The sequence below is a fragment of the Ptiloglossa arizonensis genome, chromosome 5 (genome assembly GCF_051014685.1).
Source record: "Ptiloglossa arizonensis isolate GNS036 chromosome 5, iyPtiAriz1_principal, whole genome shotgun sequence".
In the NCBI taxonomy this organism is placed as follows: domain Eukaryota; kingdom Metazoa; phylum Arthropoda; class Insecta; order Hymenoptera; family Colletidae; genus Ptiloglossa; species Ptiloglossa arizonensis.
The window spans coordinates 5,496,028-5,509,331 of NC_135052.1; the positions used below are offsets into that span (position 1 = coordinate 5,496,028).

At 42.0% G+C, this 13,304-nt stretch overlaps 1 protein-coding gene across 2 annotated transcripts in view; it reads left to right on the forward strand.

The window, feature by feature from the left end:
- Window positions 1-824: 824 nt before the first annotated feature.
- Window positions 825-13,304, forward strand: part of Gad1 (glutamate decarboxylase) — a 37,923-nt gene continuing 25,443 nt past the window's right edge. Inside the window, exons 1-4 of one of the 2 annotated variants that reach the window (XM_076311947.1) lie at window positions 825-1,027; window positions 2,887-2,972; window positions 3,413-3,503; window positions 10,795-11,031. In XM_076311947.1, coding sequence (XP_076168062.1) covers window positions 2,916-2,972; window positions 3,413-3,503; window positions 10,795-11,031 — 385 coding nt within the window. In that variant the 5' untranslated portion in view covers window positions 825-1,027; window positions 2,887-2,915. The remainder of the gene's footprint in view (window positions 1,028-2,886; window positions 2,973-3,412; window positions 3,504-10,794; window positions 11,032-13,304) is intronic. The other variant, XM_076311948.1, reaches the window with a different exon arrangement.

Sequence of the window (13,304 nt, forward strand, 5' to 3'; positions counted from 1 at the left end):
GTGGTTCTCCTCGGGAGGACTTCCAAAGCCACCTACCACCGTTGTCGAAACATCGTGACAGTCACTCTCTCTCTTTCTCACACACACACACCCTCTCTTTCTCTCTCGATCTCGATCTACCCATTTAACGTGACTGTCAGCAGCCTAGGCGGACGAACCTTCTTGCCCGGCGACCGGAATAATTTCGCGTCGATATATCCGGAGTCGTTCCGAAACGAAGCTACGAACCGATATGCCTCCGAGACCATCGTTCCCCACCTCACCGCCCACCGCCCACGCGATTCCTCCGGCTCGTATCTCGGCCGACGGCCAAGCGTGCCGGAGATTTCGCGCGTCGAGTGGCTTCCTAGGGGAGAGAGTCGGTGCCAGCCGTGCCATCGGTTCCAAGTTAGGGTACATTCGTAAACATATAAAAGAGACGGTGGAGGCATCCGACGCTAAAACCGCACACGTAGAGCCACTACCACGACCGCGTGCCTCGAGGATGGTGGTGGTGATGACGGTGAAGACGAGGGGCCAGAGAGAGACGAACAAGGGAGACCGACGAACGATACGTCATCCACCCTCTGACGTCAGGAGACGCGTACCTCTCGTGGATTGGCCGAGGGATCGGCACGCCCACGTGGCCACCCTCGTGGGCACCGACGCATCGACAACCCTGTATTCGCGGCGACGATTCGCCCCGCCCCCCGCGAAAACGGCCCCGCCACCGTCGACACGAGGGGGTGGCTGCTGCGTGGGTCGTGCGGGAAGAAACTGGGTCAGGCAGACTCGAGGCAGGCCGAGTCAGGCCGAGGCTCGAGAGTCGTCCAGGCGTTTTCGGTTGGAAGCAGTCCCTTGGAAACCACCCCGAAGCCCGTCGCCGCTTCGCCAGTCTGTCGACGATCCACCCTTAAGTCCTTCTCTACCGCCAGGACAACTCCATCCCCTGTTCGGGAGTATCCCGAGGCCGCCTTCCGTCGATCGCCCGGCGTAGTAGGACCCTACGAACTAGGAGACCGCGAGGAGAGGAGAAACGGATCTTTTGGTGAGTGCGTCGTCCAACTTCCGGCCACCTTTCTTCTTCGTTCGCATCCAACTTTTTACGGTCATTTACGTTGTACACCTGACGCGTACGCGGCTTTTCTCGCGGGATTGTTGTTACTCGAGACGTGTCCCCGGAAGCGAACCGTGGAGCCAGAGTGGTTCCAAAAACTCGAGTTAAAATCGCCTTTTTAATCCTAGTGCGTTCCTCGGGTCACACTTTCGAGCCATCGTGGTATGTTGGGTTGTTCGGAAAGTCGTTTCGTTTTCCAATATGGAGAATATAGAATTTAATCAAATGTTTTATACATTTTCAAAGAATTGTGTTTCATTCTCACCGAAAATAACGAAATCACTTTCCGTACGATCTAATACTTTCTTTTTTTTATAATGTAAACTGTCGCGATAGACTCGAACGAATGCTCGTATAATTTCTTGGTATTGGTATTGTACAGTTGAAGAAACACGAGTGCTCTACATTCGGAACACTTTTCAACCGAATACCTCGAAAGTACCAATGGAGGAACGCATCGAGGTTAAATGTTTCTGGCTACCGTACGCGGGGGGATGAAATTTTCGTTGGACCGTATCGGGCGAATAATTAGCCACCGACGGAGTAGATCGTGCTTCCCTAATTATTTCCCGATCGCGGTCCGTGATATCGTTTCTTCGAAAACATTCTCGCTTCTTGGCTCGGACTATCGCTTTCACGCCTGATTCATTTTCGCTACATTCTTCCTTCTTGTCGACATTGTAACGTGTATCGGGTTATTCGATAAGTTTTCTCGTTTTTCCATTGTAAAAATATACGAACGAGTCGGCGGATCCACACGAAACTTCGCACATGTTCGTTAAACGATAGTTTAGACAAATAAAACGACTCGACAGCTCCGTTTCTTATCGAACGATAAAACTTATCGAGCAACCTCTTAAATGCTGGGGGAGCGTGTTCATTGGAGGCTCGGTTTACTTTTTTAAAGATTGGATAAAATTTGCATCTCGTCCGCGAAGATCGCAGATTTCTCTCTCTTTTCGCGACCAACCAGTGATCTAATCGTTGTTGGGCCGAAAGTCATACGATTTGCAATTTACGCGCACTAATGTTTCTCTCTTTCTCTCTCGCTCGTTATAATCGAAGCATTTTCACCGTATGCGAACGAAGTATAGATATACTTTTTAGGTGACGAACTCATTGAAAGGAGTCGAACACGGTCTCGATGAACGTGTATCTGAAAACTAATTAGCTATTCAATTCATACACGACGAAGTAATATCGACAACCTTTTTTTTTATAAAAGATCATTTTGGCTTAGATATTACGGATTATTTATTTACGGATCGAGAAGCTGAACGTAACCGAGACTGTTTGTTTCTTTCGACGAGTCCTATCGTCCTTCAAAGTTCGTAGCTATAGATTGTTCGCGTATCGTATCGCGTTCGCTGTAGTGCAAGCGTTTTTTCTATCTATCTGCGTTTCGAATCTTACACTTCTCGATCACACGTTCACGTGTTCCTTCTATGTGCTACCCGACCTACCGCCAGAGCGACGTAAACGTTCGTGCTTGATCTTTTCGCTTAATTGTTCACGCTCCGAGGACCGGTCGATCGGTTCAGAGAGCAACGACGATTCGTCTATAACGAGTTATCGCCTTTTTTTTCCAGTAACGAGGAAACGCTTGTTAAGCCTTATTGCCTCCGAGACCACAAAAAAATGCTCTCTGTCCATGTTTCTTTGGTCGCTCGGCCTGCCGTGCTCCTTCGGCGTGTTATTCTTGCTTCGCAGTTTGTTGCAATTTTATCTCAAAGCTCGCTGGAAAAAGCAGCGCGAAACACTGAAGCGGACACTGTTGTTGATTGTTGTAGGGACTGAGGCGAGGGGCACAAGCAGAGACATGGACAATGTGCAAATGATCGGCACTAAAATCACAGCGATCAAGGAATACTTATATGTAAGGCGTTGTTCCCATCTCGCTGCACGTTCATTCATCTCTTGACTCTTTCACTTTTGTTTTACAATCCTTTACATTGTCGGTGTAGAATTACCTTACGTTTCTTACCGATTTCTTTTTTTCTTTCCTTTTTCATCGTTTGCCGTTTTCTTTCCGTGATAACTCTTATCGCGCGCATCCACTTGTCGTTGTCTTAGAAAAGAAACTTTTCCGTTGCGAGGCTTGTTCGATAATACTTTCCCGCGTCGACCGTTTCTCTTTTTTCGCTCGGCGAAATTAGCGAGACGATGTCGACGACGTATCGAGAGTTTGATCGTACGATGTATTAGTATTTGTGTATTGAGAATCTTTCTCACGAATGCCAGTAACGTGTATTGCGGTGAATGTTGATCGCAGAGCTCACGGTTTCGCGAAAGACAGATCTCTGTTGTGAATTTCAGAATTTCGCCCGGACGCATTCACCCACCAGACTAATGAGCTCCGAGAACACGTACGCGCTCTCCAAGGAGCACTGTAACCTGAAATATTCGGGTAAGTTCTCAGACAGGATCGACGTAGGTGTATTTTGATGTTCGAGCATGCGTTAGACGTTTTGCAAACATTTTCGAGCGAATAGCGAGCATTCGAGAATAACCTCGCGCAAAGTTCGAAAGCCAGATTCTCTCGATCGAACTGTACTCTTCGTTTACACTTTGACTGCGGACGATTTCGACGTGAAACGCACGCTCTGTGCGGATCATCTTCTCGCGTATCGAGCATACGTATAGATTGAACGCTCGTAGGCGTTCACAGCACGCTGATCGATCGATCGGTCGACCGCACGTAGGAACCGATCGCAGTCAAAGGTTTAAATCGACTATGTCGAGTTTCGTTTACACGCGATAATTCGACTGCTTACCATGTAAGAGGGTGTAGAGAAATATTCGAATCTTGGGTCTGAATTTATACCTTTGTAACTTTCGTTCAATATTCTCGATCTTTTGTTTAGATTTCGGAGTTTGAGAAATTGGTTTAAATCGTAGGAGCAAACGGTACGAGCAGAGTTATCGCGCAAGGAATTCGTGTAAGAAACTGCCGAAAAATATGGATCGGTACAGGGTCAGTTTGAAAAATAGTTGGAATTTTTAAGACTCCAGGACTCGTTGAATTTATTAAAAATTGATTGGTCGACTCCACGAAGAGATTTTCGATTCGAATAATAGAGATTGGGATAGAAAAACAAAGGGCTGTCCGAGATACGCGTAATTACTCGATCATTGTATCATTTTAGCTCGTTGCGAAAAAATATGTCTTATCCTTTCGCTTCGACAAACACTCGATATCTTTGTATCTTTGGATTTCGCGTAGAAAATCGTAAATTGTATCGTGGATGTTCTTTAAAAAATTCCCGCCTTATTTCGAACCATTCGACGAGACTGTCCATCGGAGATAGTATGCCAAACTTTTTATATATCCAGATGGAATAAAGTCTACCGAGTTCGAATCTTCGACGCTCATTTTGTTCGGGTGAACACGTATCGTTTGGTCACTGCCTGACGATAAGTGTAAAGTAAAGTAGAGGGTCCGCCATATTGAAACCGCGTAACGATAACCTGTTACTTCGTTTGGAAGCGTAAACGGGTCGAATTAGCTAGTGTAAAATGCCCGTCTAGAGGAAATTGGTATCGATGTTCTGATTCAATTCACATACGAGTGTAACGAAAGTTCAGAATCCCATTTGCGGTTAACACTGTCTCGTAAATGTCAGCCACAAAGAACGGATATTCGGCAGATTTTGTGGATCACATTGACAAACTCTTACACACAATAATTATATAATAATCAGGAGGAAGTAGACGTTGCACTCGAGAATAATACGGGAAAAATTGTTGCTCGTGAAAAATTTACCAAACAGCGGAAGCTGTTACGATTCTTCCAACACCAGTTTCGAGATTCTCTTCCACTCTTTTTAAAGCACGAGCTTCCACGACGAGGGTAGAAACTCTTTTAGGATCCATCGCGAGCATTGTAACTGCAAAAGACACAACTTCGTCGAGACATCGATGAAGCGTTTAAAAACGTATGAGGTGGTATTATGTATTTTTAACAATTATTCTTGTGCAAATCGACACGCGGTTGAATCATGCGTCTATTATCGCGATCGTATATAAAATATCGGTTCCGTGATTAAAATAGCGATTCGCTATTATCAATAAACTCCGAATGTATTATATTAGAAGTTAGAAGTTTTCAAGTGTAACAAAGGTTACGCGTTATAATATTTTAAAACTTTCATGAAAAAATTAAGCAATATCTACATCTTTCTCTCTTCGATGTACCTTCAGCGTGTCTTAATTACAGTCTGTGATTAACACGTTACAATCTTGTTGGAATTAGACTTTCATAATCTTAACAAATCGAAAGATATAAGTACCAGAAAGTGATTAGACAAGCAAAATAATCGAATCGTTGAACTGATCGTTATTTTTCCAAATAACCGACATTAAGCACGTAACTATGATTAGATCAGATAACGGAAGCAGTTCAAATTTCATAACTAAATGAGATAATTACGCTCAATACTAGAGTTTCGTTAACAGACTTTGTCCTGATACTTGTGAGTGATGGTATATCTAGCGAATTTGTATTCTTTGTTATCGAATGTTTATCGACACCGATCAACTCGTTGAGCATGTAAATTAAGTAAATGTTTACGCGTTGATGTAATACGATAAGCAATTCCTCTGTTTCCAAAATGTAAGCAACGAATAAACCCCGATAACAAAAGGTGCTCACGTTAGCGAAATGAGAAATCCCTGCGAGTACATTTTATTAGATTTAGCGAAACTTCTCGGAAACATCCTGTACAAATTGTTTTCGTTTATCGACAAAACCGGTATTTCGATTGGGAGAGTTCTCTGCAACGAATTGGATCGTTTTGGGAGTATTTATTTATTTTTTTTGCGAGAACTTTGAATGGAATGCAATAATACGCGAACGTTTACTTTAATTCTTTATATTTGGTCTTCCATCGTTCATTGAAGGGTAATAATATTCGGATAACAATAAACGCACGAAAAGTAAGGTTTCAATTTAAGAAAAGTTCACATTGGGCGTTGTCTGGTTTTCGAATTTCACGAAAGGGTTACACGAGCTAAGTGCATATCAACAACGATCGTGGTAGCAATTTTCTGAAAAACAACACGGATTACTCTGTAATTGGGATCGATATTCGTACGTCGAAGTTTCGCGAAAATAGGGACAAGCGTTTCTTGTTCGGATCAGCGAGTACCAGAAGCCAGAAAAGATTTGAACCGTTTTTCAGAACTATGTTGAATATCGAGCGTGATCTGGACATCGAAAGGGATTCTAGATCCGAGGATCATCCACGGAGACAAGAATAACGATCGTTCTACACCGCTGAAAGGAACTACTGACCGACTTAACGTTCGTCCGGTCAGGCACGTTCCGTTTCTACTCGCTCGTCCTATTCCCCTCTTGTTCGCGTCTGCTGCGAATACGTAAAAATTAGCACTCGCACCGAGGCGTTTTCCAGCCCACACCCCGTATCCGAAATCGGCCTTGGCTTCTCGAGAATGAAATCCGGGAGTCACAATATTGTCCTGATTTTGCGAAGCTCGCGGCTCGGAAGGGTGCATAATAATAGAGGATTTAGAATTGGCTCGAAGAGACTCGTAGTCGACGAGTGGCTGAGGACAGATTACACGCCGCAGAAAGGGCGGAAGGGTATGCTTGTCACGGTCCTGTTTGCAGTTTGGCAAGTGTCGGATACCGATAAGATTCGCTTCGTGACTAAAAATCGAATTTAAAGTATCCTCGATGCGAAACAATATCACCGGGTTACGTATGCGACGGGAACGAGCTTAATTTCGACTGGAAAATTTTCACGAACAATTTGGCGAACAAATATCGACAAATAGTGCTCGTGTATACTGTACACAAAAGTGCAGGTTGATTCGGAAATGCGCAGAAAATAAATCTACACTTTAATACGAGTGAAGCTTCGTTCTATGAACGTAGAGACTGTGTGTACCATAGTTTCTGAATTATTCGAAATATTGTTCTCTCAGCGAATCGATGCATCGACGAATACGTCACGAACGATCTAATTCGTGATCTGAGGAGGATACAAAAGTAGATTCGGAATTATTCGAGAAATTATATTGATGATTTTCGTGACGAAAGAAGCCTCCAAACGGTTTCTCGATTAAAAATTTGTTAATGCAGCGTTTTATGAATACTCTAGCGCGACCACAGAGGTAAAGTAAAAAGTAAAGTTAACAAATTGGATGAATGGTGACACAGTGATCGAAATAACATCGCATATACGTGTCGGCGACTATCAAAGTGTCAAGATTTTTGCTTCGATTTACTATAACTCGGAAACTATAGTACGGTTTACGTTCGTACGATGTTATCTACTCGTGGAACGAATCTTGGTATTGTCGCGAGTTTACGAAACATTCCGTACAAGTGTCCCCGAACGTATTCGGCTTGCAACGTTCGTGGAATGGAATAATTGCAAGCTCCGAGATTTCTATAAAACTCCAAGTGCTATTTCGCGGTATTTCTTTCGACTCGTAGCAATAAATTAACCTCGTAATCCCGCGTATAAATCGGTGGAACTAATTGCCGCGTGTAACAACCCCTAGAAGGCGCTTTGATTAAAGCCACGGGCGGAGGGTGTGGTGCATCTGGTGCCAAAACGACGCGCCTAGTTTCGCTTAAACAGTTGAAACTTTTCAACCTGTGACCTGTGAGATTGCATGCATTCCTCTGTCGAAACCACCTAACCGTTTGACGGAGCTAAGTTCGATCCCGCTTCGATTAGCCGGGCTCGTGGTATTTAATATCCTCGGCTCGACCAAGTTTTCGCCAAAGAGTGCCATAAACCTCGAAAGAAGGAGAGTCTGTCGAGTTTCGGACGTTAGATTGATAGAGCTGGATTAGCTCGAAGCAGAGCCCTTGGAAGCCGGGGTTTTTCCCTTGTCTAACCAGAGGCTCAGGCCGGTTCACCATAAGGTTCTGAACTCCCTTCTTTTCCCATCTCATTCGACGTTTGCGTGATTATCGAAAGATACACTTATCTCTCCGAGAGGGTTTCGCTTCTTGAAAATATCCTTATCGATGTTCTAGTGTCCCTTCACCGATATAATAGGTTGCTCGATAAGTTTTGTCGTTCGATTAGAAACGAAGGTATTAGGTTCGTCGTTTCATTTTAAAGATGGTACTACTGTTTAACGAACATGTGCGAAGTTTCATGTAATAGATTGCTCGATAAGTTTTGTCGTTCGATAAGAAATTGAGCTATTAGGTTCGTCGTTTGATTTTTCGAATGATGATACTACCGTTCGACGAACAAGTGTGAAGTTTCATACAGATCCATCGAGTCTTCGAATATTATGTATAACCGATCACGAAGTCGAATCATTCAATATCTCCACAGTAAGATATATGTACATTGTAATAGGTTGTTCGATAAGTTTTGTCGTTCGATAAGAAACGGAGTTATTAGGTTCGACGTTTTATTTTTCGAAAGATGGTATCACTGTTTGATGAACATGTGTGAAGTTTCATGTAATAGGTTGCTCGATAAGTTTTGTCGTTCGATAAGAAACGGAGCTATTAGGTTCGTCGTTTGATTTTTCGAATGATGATACTACCGTTCGACGAACAAGTGTGAAGTTTCATACAGATACGTCGAGTCTTCGTATATTTACGGTTGTTCAAACGTCGAAGTGTCATGGTATTCTTTTACAATGGAAAAACGATAAAAGTTCTCGAACAAGCTGGTATCTTGCAATCTTGTTTCACGAATGTACGACACTTGTAACGCTGGTCACGAACTTTGCTAATGTACAATACTTTCTAACTCTGGTCGTGAATCTAACAGTTTTGTCCGTAGTTTATAAAAGAAATGTTTCTGTTCGAGAACGCAATATTTGCAGTTGGCTTCGGTTGCTCGCGAAACAAAGTAACGAGTTTTAAAGCGTCGATGCCGAGTCGTCTGTATCTGTTTATCCACGGGATCTCCTTAATACAATGGGAATTGAAGGGTGGTATATTCAGCAGGATACTTTATGGTTACCCTGCAACGGAAAGACAGTTCAATCTACGTAGGATTTAGCGAGGGCGCATTGAAATGTCCCACTGCAGGCAGTTTATGTTGTCTCCATCGGAGCGCGGTGGAGAAGATGCCTCGAACACCGAACCTACTCAAAATCAAAGTATATTTCACGAGGTCACGGTTAATCAAAAATAAATGTTCAAATCTTTTGGAGAGCTTACGGTACTCGCGAAACTGAGCAACAAATGCTCGCTCGACGTTGAAGAAGTTAACTCTGTCCGAGTTGGTGTTCAACGATCGTTTTCAATTCCGACTCAGATCGATCGAGCGTGTTCGATTCGAGTTAATAATTTCTGTAGCCTCGAAGTCGTGAAACCGTTTTCTCACTCGATAATTAAAAGTGGCACGTCTTGCACGCACGTTGAAAAAGAAATACGTCGAATCATCCGCATCGGGTACAAAATAAACTGCAATCCGCATTTTGATTGTGCACGATGCTGACTGTTTGTAATAGCTCGATTTTACAACCGCATGCCAGTTTCCAAACGATAAAACGATCAGCTAATCATCGCCACCGTAGAAGAAGTCGAAGAGGACGACGAAGTCAGATGGTGTCATCCCACCAAACAAGTGAGAGTGTGTCAATATAGGTCTATACTTTCAATTGTTTGATGAGGTGAAATCATTCTAATAATTTACGTTTTCTGCGAGGACGTCGGAGACCCGACGGTAGGTCGATACGACGGAACGCCGGGCAAACAGACGCTCGATAAGACGGTATCAAATCGATCAATGTCACTATCGTAGAAGAGATTTCACTTGATTATAACAATTAGAGAGTCATCGTAGACTGTTACGTTAGCCACTTGTACGATTACCTTAACCAAAGTCGATCTGGTCAATATTATTGCTGCATTCGATGGACATCGAGTTCCCTTTATTTAAATTATTGTCGTAATTGTATGTTTCTTCGTACCTCGAAATTAAACAAATACGCATCGGTGCAGTAACAGTTGCCACGTTAATATCTGTGAAATTGTAGGAGTTGTAAAGGAATTTGTACGAAAATACTAGATGGAAAAAGCTGGAGAAGAAAAGACTAAACTTCGGTCACGTTACAAAGATAAATCAATATTATTTTATATGTCGCACAGATTTGATAATACAATGTTAACGAAGATATTTGACCAATTGTTTCCTAAGGTGAAACGAAGGATACGTTTAGATAAAATTCGTCAAGTCCGCTGAGGATAAAATTAGGGACTAGATTATTAAGTTCTTCGGAAAATCATTTCGTTTTCTAAAATGGAGAATACATAATTCAACAAAATGTTTATACACCCTAAAAAAATCGTGTTTCATTTTCACCAAAAAGACGAAATGACTTTCCGAACGACCCAATAGAAAATCGAAAACGTTGGAATATCCATTGTAAAGATCGGGATTTATGAAAATTATTCTTATTTTTATCAAATTAGTCTGGGTCCAAATTATGAATAAAATGAGTATCCAAACGAATGTTGGGGTACGTGATATCCGATTCGTTAGAAAAAGATTGTTCGTTCGGGTCAAGTTAAAAATGATGTTCGAATCTTGTCACTTTCTCCGTGCACTATGAGTTTTCTAGAGCGTAACCATTGTCGAACAAATTTTCTTCCGACTTCCACAATTTGCACGATATTAGAACGATAATGGAAATAAATGTCAAGTCTCGGACTCGTAACGCATTTTGAGTGTCTGTGTTCTTGCTCTCAGACATCCTGCCGCACAATGCCGAAGGTTTCCCGGCGACCAGGGAGTTCCTGATGAAGGTGGTGGATATCCTGCTGGATTTCATCAAGTCCACGAACGATCGCAACGCGAAGGTTCTCGACTTCCATCATCCCTCCGAGATGATGCGTCTGCTGGATCTTGAAATTCCTGACAGCGGTCTGACGCTCCAGCAACTCCTTATCGATTGCTCCACCACTTTGAAGTATCAAGTCAAGACTGGTAAGTTTAACGAGCATTCTAGTCTAGACGAGTACCTTCGAAGTAATTTTGAAGAAGAAAAGCTATTAAACGCGGAGTAAATTTCGGGAAAATTTAACTATTGGGTTGTTCGGAGACATTTCGTTTTTTTTTTTTTTGGTGAAAATGAAACATGATTCTTTTAGAGTGCATAAATATTTGATTAAATTATGTATTCTCCATTTTGAAAAACAAAATGACTTTTCGAACAACCCAATAATTGCGAACAAGTTCATTCGATTTATACGAACGTGATTAAACTAAATAACGAAACGACGGCCGCTGAAAACGTGAGAAAGGAATGTCGTTTTGCTGTATTTTGCAAACAGGTGCACCGATGGTTGAAAAAATGATTCTTCGCGTAGTTTATTGCTATCAAACTTAACGTTCACCTTATTATATTAACCCTTTCCACTCGAGAGACGATCCTCGATCGTCACATAATTCGGTGTACTTTCTCCAATTCGGAAAACCATCGTGGTTTGGAATTGAAATTAAAATTCAATTACTCCTTTCTTGCAAGATGTAAACATATGTATATGAAATGTTGAAATGAAAATGCTCCGTTTTAAATTAATTACACGATTCGAAGGATTTCATCGAGGTGCTAGTTTCTGGTAGGAGAAAAGCTTCGAGTGCAAAGGGTTAAATCACGCGACCACTTTAATAGTGGTACTATTAATGTTGCTGGAAATTTAATTTTCAACCACTTTAATAGTGGTACTATTAATGTTGCTGGAAATTTAATTTTCAACCACTTTAATAGTGGTACTATTAATGTTGCTGGAAATTTAATTTACAACCACTTCAATAGTGGTACTATTAATGTTGCTGGAAATTTAATTTTCAACCACTTTAATAGTGGTACTATTAATGTTGCTGGAAATTTAATTTTCAACCACTTCAATAGTGGTGCTATCAATGTTGCTGGAAATTGAATTTTCAACCACTTCAATAGTGGTGCTATCAATGTTGCTGGAAATTTAATTTTCAACCACTTTAATAGTGGTACTATTAATGTTGCTGGAAATTTAATTTTCAACCACTTTAATAGTGGTGCTATTAATGTTGCTGGAAATTGAATTTTCAACCACTTCAATAGTGGTACTATTAATGTTGCTGGAAATTGAATTTCTTGGAAGCACGATTCTCTATTGTCTCAACAAAAGCGTCGATCGAAGTGAAATCAGACTTCGTATACCTGAGAATAAGTTCTAACCGACTCCGTCTGAACTGTGTTCCCTTCGAGGGTTAATTCTACTTTTAATCGTACACCTACGAATGAAATTTCTTCGAAGAGATTCACTAATTCGCAACGCGATCGCAATTTATAGAATTCGTTAAGCGTCGATCACAAATGAATATTTCAAATAGCCATCGAGCTTGAAACCGGTTAATCGCGTTTCTATGAACGTTAAACTCCGCTAAAAGAACAGACATAAATTGAACGCGATCTCTAGCAGGGAATCGCTTAGCGCTGCTCTATCTCGTTTCCACGCGTTCGCTCGAGCGATAAGCCACATAATTTCATATTCAATTTAGCATACGCGCTCTCGAGGGCGGAGATAAGGTGACTAGAGACACTTCCAACATTTCCGTCCGGTTCAACCCCCAAAATATACACGATGCCCTCGTGCACGTGATAAACGATCGAGGGGCAGGCGGCAACTGACAAAAAAAACGAGAGATATCCGCGTGCATCTTCCGCGTGACACGTTTCTGCAACCCGAGAGATGACACGTTCCCCTAAATGCATCAAAAAATTAACGCTCGGTCGACGGACGTTGAAACGATACCTTTGTCTATTTCGCGAATGTTGAACCTTCGATTCAATCGTTATTCGAACGGAAAAACGATGGAAATTTTTCGTCGAATCTTCACCGTAGAAATCGATCAAATGGTCGATTTTTCAACGATCATTTTTATAACTCACGAATAAACAACTTTCGTACTCGTTCTTGTTGAACATTTCTCAAGTTTGCTCCCAAAGTTTGGCACGACCTTCTTTAAACGACCTTTACCTAAACAATATTTTGTAACGTATACTCTTCCACGTGTATACTATATCCACTCACGAAACAATACAAATGATCTTTCACATAGTTTATCATTCCTCAAAACCGTGTCAAAAAAACAGGGTTAAAAGTCCAGCTGGAGTTAATCAGTCCCCCGAGACAACGTTGCGGAAGATTCGCGTTACGTTTCGCCCGCAAAAATGTTCTCGCGCTCGAGAAAGGATTTCACACAGCCGGCAA